This window comes from Suncus etruscus, chromosome 2 (genome assembly GCF_024139225.1).
Source record: "Suncus etruscus isolate mSunEtr1 chromosome 2, mSunEtr1.pri.cur, whole genome shotgun sequence".
In the NCBI taxonomy this organism is placed as follows: Eukaryota; Metazoa; Chordata; class Mammalia; order Eulipotyphla; family Soricidae; genus Suncus; species Suncus etruscus.
In genome coordinates this window covers 64,997,254-65,018,296 of record NC_064849.1, presented here as the reverse complement: position 1 = coordinate 65,018,296, position 21,043 = coordinate 64,997,254, and the positions used below count along the sequence as shown (strand labels likewise).

Here is a 21,043-nt window from a genome sequence, read left to right as displayed (position 1 = left end):
ATTGTAGAGGGGTGCTAAGGCAGATCCATAGGCAAAATGGTGGTTCTGAGTGGTGGATGCAGCAGGCAGGGCTTTTTAGCAGGTCAAGGACTTGAGAGAATCTCTTCTCCCAAGATCGCCAGCTTTCTGCTGCATGGCTGGTATACCCAATTTTTTACCATTTGGCTTACATCTCTTTCAAGAAAAGAGTGAATCTCTGGAGCTGGTCAGTGCAAACATGGCCTTTTTATTTATTTATTTATTTATTTATTTATTTATTTATTTATTTATTTATTTATTTATTTATTTATTTTTGGTTTTTGGGCCACACCCGTTTGACGCTCAGGGGTTACTCCTGGCTATGTGCTCAGAAATCGCCCCTGGCTTGGGGGGGACCATATGGGACGCAGGGGGATCGAACCGCGGTCCGTTCCTTGGTAGCGCTTACAAGGCAGACACCTTATCTCTAGCGCCACCTTCCCGGCCCCGGCCTTTTTATTTTTTACCTCTTCATAACCCCACCTTTGTAACTTCTTTAGACATTTTATAATTCAGAAGTTAATTAGTCTAATTATTTCATAGAACTAATATCTTAATTCTGAGAATAGATTTGTTCACTCAATTCTTTTTTTTTTTTTGGTTTTTGGGTCACACCTGGCAGCGCTCAGGGGTTACTCCTGGCTCTGCTCTCAGAAAACACTCCTAGCAGGCTTGGGGGATCATATGGGATGCCGGAATTTGAATCACCATTGTTGTCCTGGATTGGCCGCGTGCAAGACAAACACCCTACCACTGTGCTATTTCTCCAGCTCTTGTTCACTCAATTCTTTTTTTTTTTTTTTTGTGGTTTTTGGGTCACACCCGGCAGTGCTCAGGGGTTACTCCTGGCTCCATGCTCAGAAATTGCTCCTGGTAGGCACGGGGGACCATATGGGACGCTGGGATTCGAACCGATGACCTCTTGCATGAAAGGCAAACGCCTTACCTCCATGCTATCTCTCCAGCCCCATCACTCAATTCTTGATATCATTCAAAAACTTAAGACAGTTCTATAGAGGGCCCGGAGAGATAGCACAGTGGCGTTTGCCTTGCAAGCAGCCGATCCAGGACCAAAGGTGGTTGGCTTGAATTCCAGTGTCCCATATGGTCCCCCGTGCCTGCCAGGAGTATTTCTGAGCAGACAGCCAGGAGTAACCCCTGAGCACCACTGGGTGTGGCCCAAAAACCAAACAAAAGACAAAAGAGGAAAAAAATAAAATGGAAATAAAGGAAAATTTCAACTAGGTATTCTAAGAACTAGATATCTGTCAAAGCACTTTTAGAGACACTCTTAACCTGCAGGGTCTTATGTTATCGAGTACTTGGGAAAACAACACAAGTTTTATCCAAGTCTTGGGGACTGGAGCTGTGGCACAAACAGTAAGGTGTCTGCCTTGCACACGCTAGCCTAGGACAGACCACAGTTTAATCCCCTGGCATCCCATATGGTCCAAGCCAGGAGTGATTTCTGAGTGCATAGCCAAGAGTAACCCCTGAGCATCACTGAGTATGGCCCAAAAACAAACAAAAAAAGATTTATCCAAATCTAACTTAGTGGTTGTCTCCTCACAATCTGTATTTCTTCACCATAGCTTGCTTGTTCTTAGAAAAAAGGCAGTCTTATTTTGTTTGTTTGAGTTTTTCAGAGGGTTGTTATTGCTTCTGGATCACACCCATACTGCTCAGGACTTACTCCTGGCTCTGAATTCTGTGATCACTCCTGGCAGGCTCTGGGATCATAAGGTATATTGGATATGGAACCTGGGTCGACCAGATGCAAGGCAAGTGCCTTATCCACTGTGCTATCATCATGGCCCCTGCAGTTCTAGTTTTTAATCAGGAGCAAGTCAACTTAAAGAATTAGAAATGTTGGGGCCGGTAAGCACAGAGGTAAGGTGTTTGCCTTTCATGCAGAAGGACGGTGGTTCGAATCCCGGCATTCCATATGGTCCCCCGAGCCTGCCGGGGGCAATTTCTGAGCATAGAGCCAGAAGTATCCCCTGAGCACTGCTGGGTGTGACCCAAAAACCAAAAAAAAAAAAAAATGGAAATGTAATTCGGAAAGTTATTATCAGATATTAGAGAACTTCAGGATCCATTCCAGTTTACATATAAGAAGCAAAAAAAAGAAAAAAAATTTTTTTTTGGTTTTTGGGTCACACTGGTAGCATTCAGGGGTTATTCCTGGCTCTATGCTCAGAAGTCGCTCCTGGCAGGCACAGGGACCATATGGGATGTCAACATTCAAACCACCATTCGTCCTGGTTCAACTGGACGCAAGGCAAACACCCTACTGCTGTGCTATCTTTCCAGCTCCCTGCAAAAACATTTTTTAATTATTAAAGTTATTAGAATCTGATAGCCACATAAAGCATGCTATTGAGACATATTTTTCTTTTCACTTCTCTACTATTTAATAGGTATATTAACAACTAAAGTTTGTCTCTAAAAAACCTTGGACATTTATTTTGAATAAGCACTACAAGAATCATTGTTCTTGTAGTAGTAGCTAGAGAATTATTTAAATTCTTTTCATTTACTTTGCTGAAATTTTTATAATTTAAGGCCACACCCAGCAGTACTGTACTCTGGGCTTGTGATTCTGTTCTCAGGGATCCTTTCAGGTATTACTCCAGGGACCTTATGGTATTTGAACTTGGGATTGGACCAAGTTGACTGAGTGCAAAACAAATACACTACCAGCTATGCTATCTCTCTGGCCCTGGAATTCTTTTTATCAATTTTTAATATTGAGCTCCTCGTGATATTTCCTGGGTTAGGTCCTGTTATTTAACTCTTCTCTTTCTGGAATTAGCTTCCTTATCAGTACTGATCAGACAGAGATCTGGGGTTCTCATCAATAAGCAGGCATAGACTAGAGAAATAATATAGGGCTAAGGTATTTGTCTTGCGAGCTGTAGACTGCAGTTTGATCTCCAACACTCCTTAAGGTCCCTTGAGTACAGCCAGAAATTATGCCTAGCTCCAGAGTTCTATTGGGTATGGCTCAAAAAAAAAATACAAATTTTACTTTGTAATACCAGTAGCTATCAGGCAGCAATCACAATATAATGATTATTTGGAGAACCTTTTTTTTTTTTTTTTTTTTTTTTTTTTTTGGTTTTTGGGCCACACCGGCGGTGCTCAGAGGTTACTCCTGGTTCTCTGCTCAGAAATTGCCTCTGGCAGGCTCAGGGGACCATATGGGATGTCAAGGATTCGAACCACCATCAGTCCTGAATCGGCTGTGTGCTAAGCAAATGCCCTACTGCTGTGCTATCTCTCCGGCCTCTACTGGACCTATTTCTATCAGGTGAGTCCCAGCAGCCTCCACACCCAACCTGCACCATATTAAAGGCCCACAGCACAGCTCCTGAAGTGAGCAGCCACTTATATGGCCATGAAACAGCTTTACTCAGCAATTACATGTTGCTTATAGGTGTACTTCCTGTCATCTGTAAAGATGGGCAGAGAAGACAGAGAGCACCTTCCAGCTCAGCATTTTCCAGGAAGGTTAACAATGAAAAACTCATCGCCAGCACAGCAAGAACTCTAAGAAACAATGGGGGAAACATGAAGCTTCAACATATCAGATTTGTCTAATTTTCAAGTGTTTTTCTTGAGAGAACAATTATTATGGATGCCTTGAGTTCATCTAAGACTTCTCTTTTATTACCTTTATTTTAATTGTCAATATATTATTCTTGGAATTTTTATTCCTAGCAGAGTGAATAATGGATGAAAAGGCTCTAGGCAGAAAAAGAGGTAACAGGGCCCGGAGAGATAGCACAGTGTTATTTGCCTTGCAAGCAGCCGATCCAGTACCTAAGGTGGTTGGTTCAAATCCCGGTGTCCCATATGGTCCCCCATGCCTGCCAGGAGCTATTTCTGAGCAGATAGGAGTAACCCCTGAGCACCGCTGGGTGTGGCCCAAAAATAAAAAAAAATAAAAATAAATAAAAAAAAAAAAACAGAAAAAGAGGTAACAATGTTCACAGAACCTCAAAAAAAAGAAAAAGAGCAAAGCAGTCAGAGAGCAGAAACTGGGAAAGCAGGGAAAGTAGTAGCAGAATTCATCTAGGGCAAGAGCAAGCAGAGCCTAGACTTAGAGGCCAAATCAAGGATGAAGGCTTTATTCTAAGAGACATGAGAAGATACTAAAAGAATTTTCATCAGGGAGATCATGTGATGAGATTGAGTTTGAAAAGATCACTTTAGGTCTAGGGTGAAGGAGGTTTAAAAAAATGAAATTGGAGTTAGATTAGGGAATTAATGTAGTATCCAAGGTGAGTCTAGGGACTTGAGATGAAAACTCATGTATAGTAGATTTATTGGGAATGACTTTCAAAGGGAATGAGAGAAATAAGAGTTGGCAGAGGGGAAATTGAAAAACCATCTCAGTTGCGATGGAAGTTTTGAATGACTCCATAGAAACACTGGAGCACAGTGAAACTCAGAATTATGCCAAATTGTAGGGAAGAGGACATTTGTATCCTCACTAGACATACACAGATCACTAGATATACACAGCCCCAGAAGAGTCACCTTGCCCTGTAACTCACCCCAGACACAGGCTGCTCTCAAGAAAATATTCAGCAGGTACTGGTGATCATCACTCAGCTACTCAGAAAATGAGCCCCAGAATCCTGAAGTGGGGAACTGGCAACACCGCTCAGAATTCACTCTCTGGGGTTTGTTCAAAAGCCTGGAAAAATGCTGAGTGCACCCTGCCCCCTGGTGGTGTGAGCTGAACACTGGGCAGGCTAGGAGGGCAGAGCAGAGCAATCGAGGCATAAGGAAACCCTCTTGAGTCAAAGCCCTTCCTCAGTCTGTTCAAAGTTAAGAAACTCGAAACTAGGATAAAAACAATATTTCAGTCCTTTTCTCAAGGAACTACTACTACTCAAGTGAGGGTAACAGACTACAAAAACTCTCATACAGGGATCAGAGTAATAAAAGTGGGTAAGGCCTTGTACATGGCTGACCTGGATTTGATTTCAGACATTCGGTATGGTCCCCAGAATACTGCCAGCAGTGGGTCCTGAGTACAGAGTCAGGAATAACCCCTGAGCATTCCTGTGGCCTAAAAAGAAAAACAAACAAACCAAAAACCTCTCGTTCAGGTGCTGGAGAAATAGTATAGGAGTTAAGATGCTTTTCTTGCACATAGCTGACCCTGGCTCAATACCTGGAACTACATAGGTCTCCAATACCACTAGATGTGACTTCTAAGTACTTTTGAGCACAAAGTCTGGAGTATGCACAAAAATTTTGGTCACTGGTGCAGGAAAATTTAGATTTAAATTCAGTTTCTCTTGCTATGTGATTTCCAGCAAATGATTTAACTTTCTAGGCCTATATCTGCAAATTAAGGATGTTGTGAAACTAAATGAGACTATGTATGTAATGCTGCTAGCACAGATCTGGCACCTTACGACCACTCAGTAGACCACGTGCCTCCCCTTAAATCTCTAAAGTGATCCAACATGCCGAATTTTGAGAATAGCTTTTTTTTTTTTTTTGGTTTTTGGGTCACACCCGACAGCGCTCAGGGGCTACTCCTGGCTCTACACTCAGAAATCACCCCCAGCATGCTCTCAGGGGACCATATGGGATACTGGGGTTCGAACCACCGTCCTTCTGCATGCAAGGCAAACACCTTACCGCTGTGCTATCTCTCCGGCCCCAAGAGAACAGCTTTTTAGTGGCAGGGAGAGGGGACAGTATTTGGAAATGCAGGAGGTCAAACTGGGGCTTCAGAAGGAGATAACCCGTAAAGCCAACCACAAATTGTGAAATCCAAATCTACAGGGCCTGCATTCTAGCTATGGAGGATAAGAAATGAACAGTGGAGAGGAGTTCAGATTCTCTGGACTGGCAATTTGGCCCAGCAGTTGCTGTTTGTTGAGATAAAGACCAATAAAAACAGTTCATGGAAGATACAATGAAAACAGGTCATAGAAGATACAATGACTTTCTGGAGTTGGACTTTGCTGCCGCCAGTGAGTACACCCTTAGGTCCAAAGGGCATATTCTCTAAGGCAAGAAACAGAAGCCAGCTCTAGCCAGGGCCTAGAGACCAGCTCTCTCTTCCCTCTGTTCTAGCAGGGAGCTTCAAGAAATCAAAGCAAAACAAATTCTGAAGGGGCTGGAAAGATAGCATAGCAGGCAGGACGCTTGCCATTAAGGGGGTGAGGAATTCTATCTCTGGTACTCCTTAGGATCCATCCCTAAAGCCCTGCCAGGCGTGCTTCCTAAGTGCAGAACAAGGAACAATCCTTGAGCACCTCCCAGGAAAGCAAAAAAAAGATATTTTCTGTAGAAAATATTAAAAACCCTCTTAAAATTCACTATAGAAAGGGGCCAAAGACATAGTACAAGGGTTAAGAATTTGTCTTGCACTTGGTGGGCCCATTTCTTATTTTTTTAATTAACATATTTATTTAAGCACCATGATTACAAACGTGTTTGTAGTTGGATTTCAGTTATAGAAAAGGACACTCCTCCTCACCAGTGCAACCTTCCCACCACCAATGCCCCCCTATCTCTCACTTCCCCCACTCCCTGCCTGTCTTCGAGACAGGCATTCTATTTCTTTCATTCACTACCATTATCATGATAGTTGTTGGTGTAGTTATTTCTCTAACTGCATTCACCAATCTTTGTGGTAAGCTTCATATCATGAGCTGGTCCTTTCAAACCTCATCTCTATTGTCTCTGGATTTTATTGCCATATTATCTTTTATTTATCTTAAATCCCACAGATGAGTGAGACTATTCTGTGTCTGTCTCTCTCCCTCTGACTCATTTCATTCAGCATAACAGTTTTCATGCTTATTCATATATAGGAAAATTGCATGACTTCATTTTTCCTGACAGCTGCATAGTAATCCGTTGTGTATATGTTCTTTAGCCACTCATCTGTTGTCAGGTATCTGGGTTGTTTCCAGATGCTGGTTATTGTAAATACCGCTGCAATGAATATAGGTGTGCAGAAGGCATTTTTGTATTGTGTTTTTGTGTTCCTTTGAGGTGCAGAAGCTTCTCAGCTGAATATAGTCCCATTTGTTTATTTTTGCTTTCACTTGTTTGAACAGTGATGTTTCCTCCTTGAAGATACCTTTAGCCACAATGTCATGGAGTGACACGTAGGTGTTCTATATACCTTATGGCTGGTGGATCCATTTGTATCTCCAATATTGTATATAGTCACCAGGACAGCACCAGGAATGATCCCTAATCACAAAAATAGAAGATAGCCTTGGGAACCCCAGGATTTGTCACACACACACACACACACACACACACACACACACACACACACACACACAAAACTCCCTTGGGAAAGAGCAGAATTGATCTGACTCCTGAGATCAGAAATGGGCCATTCTGCATCCTCAGCTCTGCCCCCTAGGCTTGCTCAAGTGACACCAAGCACTCAGGGGCTCCCAGCTTACTCTACTCAAATCCCCAAGTCTAGCAGCAAAACTCATTTTGCAAATTTACAGAAAAATGCCCCCAAAAGAAATTCAGGGCCCAATCCAAACACCCTTTAAAATGCCAGAGTAAGAGTAAGGAATGCAGATTGACCCCAGTAAGTGCCTCCCTCCCAGGACAAGCGCACCAACCCAGGGGTTCTTTAAAGCTATCTTGGGGTACTCTGAGCAGAAAGGAGGGTGGTCGATATTTGCAGACACATACCACAGGTATGTTGGGTTGGAGGTGCTGTTGCATCAGTGGTTCCAAGTAGAAAGGGGTATCTGGGTGGGTACCGTTCCTAAGTGGTAGGTGGGCGGGTTAGACAGAGCAAGGTGATTAACGGAGTCTATGGATGAGCACAGCCAAGAAAAGATGGGGTAGAGATGGCAGTCGTTGGGGTAAAAGCTTAATCAAGGGGATCATGACATAAGATTTGGGAACTGGAGCCATTGGAGACTTGGGTAACGGGGTCCAGGAGAATCTGATGTCCTCCCCGACTCCCACCTCTGCTTCTAGACTTGCAGCTGCCCAGGAACCCCACTCTAGGCTCGCCCCCATCCCCGATCGGTTGGCTGCGTGGTATCTCCGAGCTTCTAAACCCCGAGCAAGAATCCTCGAAGTTACATCATGTGTGCAGGGGAGTGAGGCGGGGCGCGGGGCGGGCCGGCCTGCGCGCCAATGACAGCGGTAGTTTGCGGGTTACCGCGGCGGGGAGGTGCCCAACGGGGGCAGAGTGAGGCTCTGGCGCTCGGCCCTGGTTCCGCCCCTGTGCCCATCGCGTTGCGCTCGCGGCTTCCCGGGCCCAGTGCCGCGTCCGCGTGGCCGCCTCGCAGCCCCCCACACCGGTGCCATGGCTGCCTTGTGCCGCCTGGGCCTGCGGTAAGTGGCCCCTTTGGGGAGACGCGGGCAGGAAGTGATGTGTCCCCCTGATGCCCACCTCCCGGGATCTCGCGCCTGGCGGGAGATGGCTCTGATCTGGCACTCGGGGGATGCCCCAGACTTCTGCTCCCTGCACCCCTGCACCTTCGCGGGGTTCCGACCTCGCCGCCTCCCGCTCTCGGGACTTCCTTCCATCCTCCCCTCGAACCCAGAGCCATGACCTTGCGCCCTTTGCAAATGAGCCCCGCGCCCTGGGCAGGAGCAAGCGTAGGAACCCGGGGACACGGATGTGCGGGCCCTGGAAGCCTGGGTGGGAGCTGAGCCTGGAAAGCAGGATGTAAACATCTCTCCCCCAGTCGCCGCGATGGGAAACTGGCGGGAGCCGGGCGCAAACTCGGGGTCCCCGGCCTGCAGGAGGCGGAGGCGGAGGCGGAGGTGGAGGTGGATGGAGGTGGAGTCGCCTTCGCTTCTTCCTTCCACCACAGACCCTAATCTCGGTCGTGTGCCCTTCCTCCAACTTTGGGCATGCTGCTCTCGCTCCCTTCCCGCCTGCAGAACCGTTTTTGTGGGGGGGTTGTCTGTTTTTGGTTTATTTCCCAAAAGGAGTCTGGGTTGACCCCAGATCTCTTCCATTTGCTAAGCCCTTGTGGGTTGTCCCTGGAGCAGAAGGAGACAAGGGTTCACTTTATGGGGACGGGGTGGGGGTGGGGGGTGTTTTTTCTTTTTGGTTTGGGAACCACACCCAGCACTCAGGAATCTTCTGGCGATGCTCTCTGAGCCATATGGGATGTCTAGGATGGAACCCTGATGGGCCAAACACCCTGCACGCCCTACTTTTTTGCTCTAGTCCCCACAAGGGCTCACTTAGAGGGACTTTGAGTGGGGACTGGGGAGGTTCTTTAAAACTGAACAGTTTTAAACAGTTCAGGCTCAGATTAAAACCTCTCCCTCAAGGCAAGAATAGTTGCATGACCTGTTTGCTCCCTTGTCTACTGTCTTCACTGTCTTCAGATGAGGAGCAGTCCCCTGATGTCCTATGTTCCCATGGGTGCCCCAGCTCTCTAGGTCTCCCAGGAAACAGAAAGAAGAGGATTGAGGTCCCAGAGGAACGTGGAGGCACCTTTCTGGTACTAGAGCCCTTGGCATAGGACAGGGGTCTCAAACTCAATTTACCTGGGGGCCACAGGAGGCAAAGTCGGGGTGATCCTTGAGTGCAAAGTCAGTAGTAAGCCTTGAACACTGGGAGGTGTGACCCAAACAACTAAAACAAAACAAAACAAAAAAAGATTCCTCTAGGGCAGGGCCACAAAATGTTGTACGGATGGCGGGCTGTGAGTTTGAGACCCCTGGCATAGGAGGACAATCACTCCCCTCTGGGCCTTTGCTGTTGTACCCTCGGTCCTACCAATCAGAGCAGACCCTGCTAATTCTCCAGGGTGCCTGTTTGTGGGGTGTACAGGCATGCACCCCAGTTTCCTGACTTTCCTTAATATCAGCCTTCCATTCAGTACAAGTATTTCTACATCCTGGGACCAGAGAGCTTGTACTGAAGATAGTGTATTTGCCTTACATGCAGCTACTCATGCCATCCCTGGTAGCCCATATGGTCACCCATACCCCAACAGGAGTAATTTCTGAAAGCAGAGACAGGATTAAACTGTGAGCTCCTACCATTTACCCCCAAACAGTAATGTTTTCCCCCCACCTCTACCCAGTGGTAATGTTTTCCACAGCCATAGTTGGACTCTGGAAATCAGGCCTTGAGCTCCAAGGCCAGGACACTAGAGAGATGCAGGTCTGGAAGCAAATGCCGATGCAGGAAATAATACACACACACACACACACACACACACACACTAAAGAGGGTGAAACAGGTTCAGGAGTTCCAACATACAAGTCTTCTGATTCTAAGAAGCAGGAAGATCAGTGAGGAAGTCCAAAAATGCAAGAAGCATTTTCCTGAGACCAGGGTATTTGTTAGGTAGAATAGGATCACACTCGGAAGTGGGATGCAATTACCTGGATGGGAAACCCAATATCCAGTCAGCTCCCCATACCAGAGCCCTACTCTAGAAATCTGGGATATCACTAGCTCAGACTGCATGTTAACTTGAGGTCTGCATAGTGTACATACGAGAGTAAAATAGTTTAAAATAGCTGCCTTTTGGGGCTGGAGTGATAGTGCAGTGGTAGGGTGTTTGTCTTGCATGCGGCTGACTCAGGAAGGACCTCGGTTCAATCCCCAGCATCCCATATGGTCCCCCAAACCAGGAGAGATTTCTTTTTTTTTTTTTTTTTTTTTGGTTTTTGGGTAACACCCGGCGGTGCTCAGGGCTTACTCCTGGCTGTCTGCTCAGAAATAACTCCTGGCAGGCACGGGGGACCATATGGGACACCGGGATTCGAACCAACCACCTTTGGTCCTGGATTGGCTGCTTGCAAGGCAAACACCGCTGTGCTATCTCTCCGGGCCCTTTTTTTTTTTTTTTTTTTTTTTGGTTTTTGGATCACACCCGACAATGCTCAGGGTTACTCCTGGCTCTCTGCTCAGAAATCACTCCTGGCAGGTATGGGGGACCATATGGGATGCCGGAATTTGAACCACTGTGCTTCTGCATGCAAGGCAAATGCCTTACCTCCATGCTATCTCTCCGGCCCCCAGGAGCAATTTCTGAGTGCATAGCCAGGAGTAATCCCTAAGCGTCACCGGGTGTGGCCCAAAAACCAAAATAAATAAAATAGCAGCCTTTCTTTTTTTTTTTTTAACTTCTAAAAATGCTACTTAACATTAGAAAGAGCAGGGATTAGAATGCCACAAGATGCAGGAAGCTGTCACCTGTGCATAGTTTGTTGAATTTGGGCAATAAAATACCTGTTCGTTTCTAAATATTGACCAGACATGTTTAAATATGAGCAGGGGCTGAGCCTGCATATCCTCCTTCACACAGATAGACATTTACCTTAATCTTTATTTGGTGATGACCCTTGCTGGCAGGAAATACCTTCACAAAACCTCATAAAGGTCACAAGAAGGTAATTCCTTATATGCAATAAAGCACATGACTTGCATGTGTTGGGATTGGATACCCAGTATGAGGGACTGGAATGGAGAATAAAGAGAAACCAGAGGCCTGACTCCAACCAACCTCAGGCCTGCTCTTCTTGGAGTCTGCCCTAGAATGCTCTGAGGAGATCCAGGCTTTCCTGCCCCTCCTCATTCCTCTGCTCCCCTTGCCTTCCAAGAGAACACCCTGCTCTTTAACCTCATCTCTCTTCCTCTCCTCTCCCCTCCTTGTCCCCTCAGGCTCAGCTGCCCTGGGCTGACTCCCTGGGCTAGGTCATCCATGCGCAGCATCCAGACCCTTCAAGTACTGCATGGAGATCTGGGCCAGTTGCCTGAGGGGGTTCGAAACTTTGTGGAGCGCAGCGCCCGCCTGTGCCAACCACTTGGCATCCACATCTGTGATGGGACCGAAGCTGAAAACAATGCCACCCTGAGTCTGCTGGAGCAGCAGGGCCTCATACGCAAGCTCCCCAAGTATGATAACTGGTAAGTCAGTGATAAGGGGCAGCTAAACTATCTGGCCCTAATTCCAGTGGAGTGAAAGCTCAGGAGTGGGAACAGAATCAGGAATCACTGGGATCTGTCAGGATTTTTATGTTCAATGAAGAGGCTAGGGGCGGTAAAATAAAGTGGTCAAGCCCCTGTCTGACATATGTAAGGCTCTGATTTTGATCCCTGACACTGCTTTGCCACTTGGTTCAACTCTGATATTCTGAACTCTGCTGGACATTGGTCAATATGTAGATAAAGAAGCTGATTCAAATGAAACCTTTACCCTGTTTTGTTTGGCCACACCCGGCGGGACTCATGGGCAACTCCTGGCTCTGCACTCAGGAGTTATTCCTGGCACTTCTGGGGGGACCATACAGGATACCAGGGATCAAACTCAAATCAGCCACCTGTAAGGCAAGTGCCCTACCAGCTGTACTATTGCTCGAGCCCCCTAGAGATAATTCTTTTGAGGTCTGAGGCCGAGAAAACTGAGAAGAGGTAGATTCTGAGGAAGCTGTTGAAATATGAATGGATGAACACAAGAAGCGCAGCAGAAAATCAGGTCTCCATGTTGGACAATGGAAAGGGCAGAAGACGAGGGTGCTCTGCCAGCCACAACGCCCTGACCATCTCCTTTTTCCCAGCTGGCTAGCCCGCACGAACCCTAAGGATGTGGCACGTGTCGAGAGCAAGACGGTCATTGTCACTCCTTCTCAGCGTGACACAGTGCCCCTTCCCACCAGTGGGGCCCATGGGCAGCTGGGCAACTGGATGTCCCCTGCAGAGTTTCAGCGAGCAGTGGATGAGAGATTTCCAGGCTGCATGCAGGGTGAGTGGCTGGGGACATGGAGGCAATGTCACGAGTGGATAGGCAAGTGAGACCCCTGCATGCAAATGTTCTTTCCTCTGCAGGCCGGATTATGTATGTGCTTCCATTCAGCATGGGTCCTGTGGGCTCCCCACTGTCACGCATCGGGGTACAGCTCACTGACTCCGCCTACGTGGTGGCAAGCATGAGGATCATGACACGCCTGGGGACACCTGTGCTTCACGCCCTGGGAGATGGAGACTTTGTCAAATGTCTGCACTCTGTGGGCCAGCCCCTCACTGGGGGAGGTGAGCATCCACTCAGCATTGAGGAGCATGCACAGACCTTCTTACACTTCAGGGGGACCCTGAATTCCAGCGACTGCTTGAATTAGTGAAACTGCCCTAATTAGTGAAATTCCTAACTCCTGAGATCCAGGGCAGATGTCTGGGCTGAGGATAAGGCCATATTTGCACAGGATTCAGGAGCATTCATTATCCATAGTCAGGAATAGGGCATGAGAACTGATGAGTTAATGAAAATGGGAGACTTAGCTACTTTTTGACATTCCTGGGTCTCTCCCGTTGGTCCCTCTGGCCTGTGATGCCCCTGCCAGTAGTCCCATCACACCATTGTCCCCAGGGGAGCCGGGGAGCCAGTGGCCATGCAACCCAGAGAAGACCCTGATTGCCCATGTGCCCGACCAGCGGGAGATCGTCTCCTTCGGCAGCGGCTATGGTGGCAACTCTCTGCTGGGCAAGAAGTGCTTTGCCCTCCGCATCGCCTCTCGACTGGCCCGAGATGAGGGCTGGCTGGCGGAGCACATGCTGGTGAGGGCCTGGTGAGGATCTGGACAGCCTCAGGGCAAGTCACCCTCAACCTCGCCCCAACTCTGCCCACTGTTAGGCTTATGTTGGAGCTCTTGCTTGACTGCCCAAAGCTTGATCCCTGGCTGCTATGTCTTGGAGGAACTTTCCCTTGTTAGCACCCCAGCCCCAGGAGCTGGTGGTGTATATGTTTACGAATAAATATTGGTCCTCCTCATTCTTCCTTCATTCGCAGCTACACCTGAGTTTTGGTGACCTTCTGTTTCTCCCCTCCTTCCTCCTCCCCATTTCCCCCCATGCAGATTCTGGGCATCACCAACCCTGCAGGGAAGAAGAATTATGTGGCTGCTGCCTTCCCTAGCGCCTGTGGCAAGACGAACCTAGCCATGATGCGGCCAGCCCTACCAGGCTGGAAAGTGGAGTGTGTGGGCGATGACATTGCCTGGATGAGGTTTGACAGTAATGGTGAGAGGGCTTCAACTCACACTCTCACTTATGGCTCCCAGCATAGGTATTCTACCTCCACTGCTTATGGGGAGCTGCATCCCATTTAACACCTCTGCCTGCCCATCCAACCAACCCTGCCCCCTGCCTCCTGGCCATACTGAGCCTCGCCTCAGCAGGGTCAACAAAGAGGGTGTGAGGCAGGGCGAGCTTCTAGGACTGCTCATCAGCTCTTCCTGGGTTGGGCCTTCCTTTCACTTCCAACAGGTCAGCTCCGGGCTATCAACCCTGAGAATGGTTTCTTTGGGGTGGCCCCTGGCACCTCTGCCACCACCAACCCTAATGCCATGGCCACAATCCAGAGCAACACAATCTTCACCAACGTGGCCGAAACCAGCGATGGTGGCGTATACTGGGAAGGCATCGACCAGCCTCTTCCCCCAGGTGTCACCGTCACCTCTTGGCTGGGGAAACCCTGGAAACCTGGTATGTGATGTCGGAATCATGACTTGACCCCTATCCCCACCACAACCCCAGGCTCAGTACCTTGATGAGGAAAAGCCGCCACATAATGTAGTCATATTCTAGAACTTTGGGGAGGTGCTTGAAGAACAGGGGAACTTGCACTTTCCAATCCCAGGATCTCAGTTCATAACCTCCAGAGCTTCCATTCCCCCATCAGCCAAATTGGGTTATTCTGGTACTTCACTCAACAGGTTGTTGGGAGGATTAAATCAAATGTAGCGGCCTGGGAGAGAGAGCTGGAGCGCATGATTTGCATGAAAAAGCCCCAGATTTCACCCCCAACACCACATGATCTCTTGAGCAGGAACAATCCCCAGTATTAAGCCAAGGTAGTCCCTGAGCACCATCAAGTGTTGTCTCCCACCCCAGCAAAAGTAATGCTATGCAAAAGGTTTACATTGTAAATTCTCAATAATTAGGAATTGGGCCTGGAGAGATTGTTTGCCTTGCAAGCAGCCGATCCAGGACCAAAGGTGGTTGGTTCGAATCCTGGTGTCCCATATGGTCCCCCGTGCCTGCCAGGAGCTATTTCTTAGCAGACAGCCAGGAGTAACCCCTGAGCACCGCCGGGTGTGGCCCAAAAAAAAGAAAAAAAAAAAGAATAATTAGGAGTTGACATTTTTAGTGAAGCAAAGTAGGTTTGTTTTGGTTTGGTTTGGTTTTTGTTTTTTGGGCCATACCTGGCAGTGCTCAGGGGTTACTCCTGGCTGTCTGCTCAGAAATAGCTCCTAGCAGGCACGGGGGACCATATGGGACACCGGAATTCGAACCAACCACCTTAGGTCCTGGATCGGCTGCTTGCAAGGCAAACGCCGCTGTGCTATTTCTCCGGGCCCAAGTTGACTATTTTTAAGAAAATGAAAGGGGCAGGGTCCAGAGTGATAGAACAGTGGGCATGGTACTTGTCTTGCATGTTGCTGACCCAGATAGATCCCTAGCACCCTATTTGGTCCTGAGCAGTAGTTCCTGAGTGCAGAACCAGAAATAAGCCTGCACACTGCTGAGTGTACTAAAAACAAAACAAAAGGGACCAAAGATAGGATAAGAGTTAAAGCACTTGCTTAGCACATGGTCAACTGCAGCACCTCTAGGAGTAACCCCTGAGCATTTCGTGTGGCCCATAAACCAAAAAAGAGGACTGTTTTGAACATTATTTCTTAAGGAACTTGGCTCAGGGAATAATGCATGTAGCATTTGCCCCAGCAGGAGAGGAGGCAGCTTTCTTTGGGGGCCACACTCAGTGTTTCTCAGGGGTTTCTCCTGTTCTGCACTTAGAAATCACTCTGGCAGGCTGGGGTCCATATGGAATGCCAGGGTGCAGACCCGGGTTAGCCACGTGCAAGGCGAACACCCTACCCGCTGTGCTATCACTCAGGCCCCAAGAAAGCTTTTCTTGACCTCCTGTCAGAAGAGTCAGCATGGCACCCTCACTCGCCCTCCCCCATCTACCAACCCTTCCAGACAAAGGCAGACCAAACCAGAAGATACCTCCTAGATGCTACTTTCCAAGCTTAAGAGGCCTGTGGCCCTGGTTCCTTCCCTAGCCCTGCACACTGAAACTTCAGCTTTTAGTTGCCTATGGCTATCAGAGAGAGCCCTTGGTCCTCAGGATGGACCTCCAGAAGGTGGGGGTGTGGTGTAGGGGTGTGGTGTGGGGGCTTGGTAACTGAAGCCTATATTCAAGTTTTCCAGGCTGGCCTACCAGTCACTCCTTTCAACCTCTTCATTAAGCCTCCTCCGCCTTCCTTCCTATCCTGAGAAAGTTTATTTCTCCCCAGGCTGACCTCCAAGTCCTTCACTATCCCTGGATTCAGGGGTTTAATTTTGGCATGCTGGACCCTCTTCAGTTCCAGAATGTTAATACCCTGGGGCCAGAGCAATAGTATAGCACTTAGTGCATAGGATGCTTGCCTTGCATGGCTGACTTGTTAGGCATCCCATACAGTGCCCCTGAGCACTGTCAGGAGTGACCCCTGAGGCAGAACCAAGAGTAATCATCACTGAGTGTGCTCCTAAACAGAACCAGAATGGTAATGTCCCTGCCCAGGTGCTTAGTGGGACTGATGAGAGTTTGGAGAGAAAAAAGGAAGTCTGACTGGAGGGCTCAGGACTAGGAAGGCACCTGCCCCCCAGTACTGACCATCAAAGAAGTCTCCAGGTTAGTCTCACTCTCCTTGGGCCCACCTGGCCCCAACACCCCTCCCTAATGGCTGAAAAACCCTCAAGTCAGAATTGAAATTTTAAAATCCTGGTACTCTCCATAAGGGGTTTTTATAGGGAAATTACCAAATTACCAAACTTTAAAATCAACTGGCTTTTGCTTTGCAAAAAAAAAAAAAAAAAACCTACAAAGGTTTGACCCCTATCATTCCATATGGTTCATTGAGCACTGCTTCAGTATGTACTAGAGCACTGCTGAGTGTGGCCCAAAAACAAAAACAAAACAAAAAAAAAAAAGAAAAATAGACTGTCTTCAATGTGGTTCTGTCTTGCTCTGTTTGCTCATGACAAAACAGTTAACTTGACCACCACAACTATTGCTTTTGCGTTTTGAGTTTTATTTAAGTAACTCTATTAAAAAATAGAAATAGTGGGATCCCCTGAGACCACCAGAGGTCACTTCTGAGCACAAAGCCAGGAAAAGCCCCTGAGGACCACCGACTGATATATTTGAAGCAGAATATTTAGAAGAAAAATTTCGAGTGACAAATTATGTTATAACCTTATGCTAATATCTAATCCAGTTTCAGAACCAGAGGTTCACTAATTTAGCCTACCACCCAGTGTTTCAGGGGAAATAAATTACTTTGTGACTTCAGTGGAAATCTACTTGTAAACAAACAAGCAGAACATGTTTCCCCCACCAACATATCCAAGCTACAACTCCCCCATTCTAGCATCTCCAGGGTATATCACCCATTTTGGTAAACATGTGGCTGTAGTCTGTTGTAGACATGCAATGCCCTGCTGGACCCCATCTCCTCTCACTTATCCCTCTCTCAGCGATCAGAGCTCTAGAATTCCATCTTCCTGGGAAACTGATCTGGCTTTCTGCATCCAACTACACGAGGCTGTAGGGTCCTATGAAGAAGCCAGCATGAGCGAGCATGGGCACATATCTTTGCATGTTGAAAATGATACTATACCTCCCCTGCCAGGTGACAAGGAGCCATGCGCACATCCTAACTCTCGATTCTGCGCCCCGGCTCACCAGTGCCCTATCATGGACCCCGCCTGGGAGGACCCTGAAGGTGTCCCTATTGATGCCATCATCTTTGGAGGACGAAGGCCCAAAGGTAAGTCCTGTGGGCTCTGCCTTTTGTGCCCAGGACCTACTCCAGTTCTCCCTCCTACACATCAAGCAAAAGACCTTGAGCCTGGATCCCCCACAGCAGCATCTGTCTATAGCTCTCTGCCTAAGGAATGCTAGACAACATGGCATAGGGCTTGCAAACAGGAGAGGAGATGTCCTAGGAAAAAGGCCAGGAGTTAAGAGCATCAGAAGGGAAGGAATGGGGGGTGCAAAAAAGGGCCACTGCAGTCCTGTCACTACTCTCCACTTGTGTTCCAGGAGTGCCCCTGGTCTATGAGGCCTTCAGCTGGCGCCATGGGGTGTTTGTGGGCAGTGCCATGCGCTCTGAATCCACTGCAGCTGCTGAACACAAAGGTAAATACTCTCTTTTCTCAGAGAAGGGTAAAGACAATACCCTGCAATGCTTATAGACATCAGTCTTATGGGATTGCTCCTGGAGGTGCTCAGGGGACATGTAATGCCAGGGACAGACCCCTGACACCCCCCCACAGAGCCTGCGCTCCTGTGCACCATCTTCCTGACCACAATGAGTTCCTTTCCTTTGCCTCTTCTGTGTCCATTTGTGTCCCTTCTTCCTCCTACGATGAAGTTTCTTCTGTCCATCTCTCCCCGTCTTTGCTGTATCTCTTTCCCTAGTCCCTTCTCTTCATCGTACCCCATGAACCACATTTCACAACTTCCTTTAGTGGGTTCATGTTCCTTCTCTTCTCCAGAGGAAAAAGAGTCCTTTACTTTCTTGAACCCCTTCTGCAGGAAAAGTCATCATGCACGACCCATTTGCTATGCGGCCCTTTTTTGGCTACAACTTCGGGCATTACCTTGAACACTGGCTGAGCATGGAAGGGCACAAGGGGGCCCAGCTGCCCCGAATCTTCCACGTCAACTGGTTTCGGCGTGATGAGGCAGGCCGCTTCCTGTGGCCAGGCTTTGGAGAGAATGTTCGGGTGCTAGACTGGATCTGCAGACGGCTAGAAGGGGAAAATAGTGCCACAGAGACACCAATCGGGTTAGTGCCAAAGGATGGCGCCTTGAATCTCAGCCACCTAGGGGCTGTGGATACCACCCAGCTATTCTCGCTCCCCAAGGATTTCTGGGAACAGGAAGTTCGAGACATTCGGAGCTACCTGACAGAGCAGGTCAACCAGGATCTGCCCAAGGAGGTGTTGGCTGAACTGGAAGCTTTGGAGAAACGAGTGCAGAAAATGTGACTTAAGGCTCCAGAATAATGACAACACACAGCCTAGGTATAGGAAAGCAGCAGGCTTACAGATATAGGACACATTTTTATTGTTGTTTGGTTATGGACCACACCCAGTAATGCTCAGGGTTACTCCTGGTTCTACATTCAGGAATTCTTCTATCAGGGCTCAGAGGACCATATGGGATACCAGGGATTGAACCCGGGTCAGCCACATGCAAGGAAGCACACTGCCTGTTCCTGCGCAATTGCAGAATTCAGGACACTTTGCTATGTCTGACATCTTTGGTGCCATGAGGCTGGACCGCAGATCTCCCACACATACTGTCTAATAATGAGATGCTCCTTTCTTTTATATAATATTTGTTCAGTTTTCATTTGTGTTGAAATGGGCTTTCCTCCAAACAATCCCGATCCCACCCCCGCCGCCCAAGTAGTTGACTTCCTGGTGCAACCCATCTGGAGAGGCCAGGTGATAGGTATCAAGGCACTTTCATAGTCAGCTTTAACCTTTGGCCACATCAGCAGGAGTTACTGAAAGAAGGTAGATGGTGTGATCAGTCCTGCTTTGGGGGATTTAAAAGATAGGTGACTCTGCCATCTTCTCAGAAGTTTCTGGACCAGTCTGTTTCTTCCACTCATACATGCAGAGAGGCCTTGGTGGCTCCAGTCTCCAGTGAAACAATGTCAGTTTACCAAGCATCCTCCTACATGACCTGGGATTGGCATCAGAAAAGTTTTTTTTTTTTTTATTGTTTTAGGTTTTTTTGGATCACATGTGGTTGTGCTCAGGGCTTACTCCTGGCTGAGATCAGGGATCACTCCTGGTAGGCTCAGGAGACCATATGTGGTACTGGGGATTGAATTCCAGTCAGCTGTGTACAAGGTAAATGCCTTACTCATTATACTATCTCTCCAGATGCATAAAAAAGCAATTTTAAGTTTCAAATAAGTCTTTAACATTTTTGTGTATCCAGCATATTTCTTAGAATAATACATAGCAGCCCTTGAAGCAGATTCCATTGTACAAATGAGGAAAGAGAGGCCAAATAATGGTCCAAGACCACTCAATGAACAGTTAAGCCAAGAGAATAACAATAATATAGATAGACCTGTGTCCCAGCAGCAAGGATTTGCAGACCTAACTACAAAATAATAATTCCATGTTTCTCAAACTTCAAAGTGCCAGCTAGAGATGGGGTTCAGCAATACAGATCTTGCCTCTCATGGATAAGTTCCTGAGTTCAATCCCCAGCACCATGAAAAATTTGGGGTGCCCAAATATATTAGTAAGGGTATCTACCTTGTACTCAGCTGACCTGGCTCAATTCCTAACATCTCATATGGTCCCCTCTGTCCCACCAAAAGTGATTCCTGAGCACAGCCAGGGGGGGGGAGTGTATATCTGGGGCAGGGGAGGGTCTTGTAATTTATTCCTTTGGGGGAAGGTAGTTTGGTTTGGTCCAAATCCAACAATGCTGTCTGTTCAGGGGTCTCGTCATGGTGTTCAGGTGATTTTGTGGTGCTGGTGATTAAGTTGGCTGCATACAAGGCACCTTGTACTATATCTCTCCAGCTCCTGAAATCTACTTTAGAAAGAAATCAGATAAAAAGCAATGAGGAGGGATGGGGCTGAAGAGATAGTATAGAGGTAGGGTGTTTGCTTTGCATGCAGAAGAACGGTTCGAATCCTGGCATCTCATATGGTCCCCCGAGCCTGCTAGGAGTGATTTCTGAGCATAGAACCAGGAGTAACCCGAGCACTGCCGAGTATGACCCAAAAACAAAACAAAACAAAAAAGCAATGAGGGAGGAGCTGAGCAGATAGCACAGCAAATAGGGCTCTTGCCTTACATGTAGTTGGCCTAGGTTCAATCCCCAACACCACATATGATCCCCAAAGTCCTGAGTGCAGAGCCAGGAGTAAGCCCTGAGCACAGGTGGGTGTGGTCCAAAAGAAAAGGCAGCGAACCTACACAAATCAGGAGTATCTGTT

At 47.7% G+C, this 21,043-nt stretch overlaps 1 protein-coding gene across 1 annotated transcript; it reads left to right on the top strand.

Annotated features, from left to right (window-relative positions):
* Positions 1 to 8,277: 8,277 nt before the first annotated feature.
* PCK2 (phosphoenolpyruvate carboxykinase 2, mitochondrial) lies at positions 8,278 to 19,396 on the top strand. The gene is made up of 10 exons (XM_049769106.1): positions 8,278 to 8,376; positions 11,681 to 11,926; positions 12,577 to 12,761; positions 12,845 to 13,048; positions 13,383 to 13,570; positions 13,870 to 14,032; positions 14,279 to 14,497; positions 17,695 to 17,832; positions 18,108 to 18,203; positions 18,603 to 19,396. The coding sequence occupies exons 1-10, from the start codon at positions 8,348 to 8,350 to the stop codon at positions 19,055 to 19,057; spliced, it is 1,923 nt and encodes a 640-aa protein (XP_049625063.1). The 5' UTR covers positions 8,278 to 8,347; the 3' UTR covers positions 19,058 to 19,396.
* The last annotated feature ends 1,647 nt before the right edge of the window (positions 19,397 to 21,043 follow it).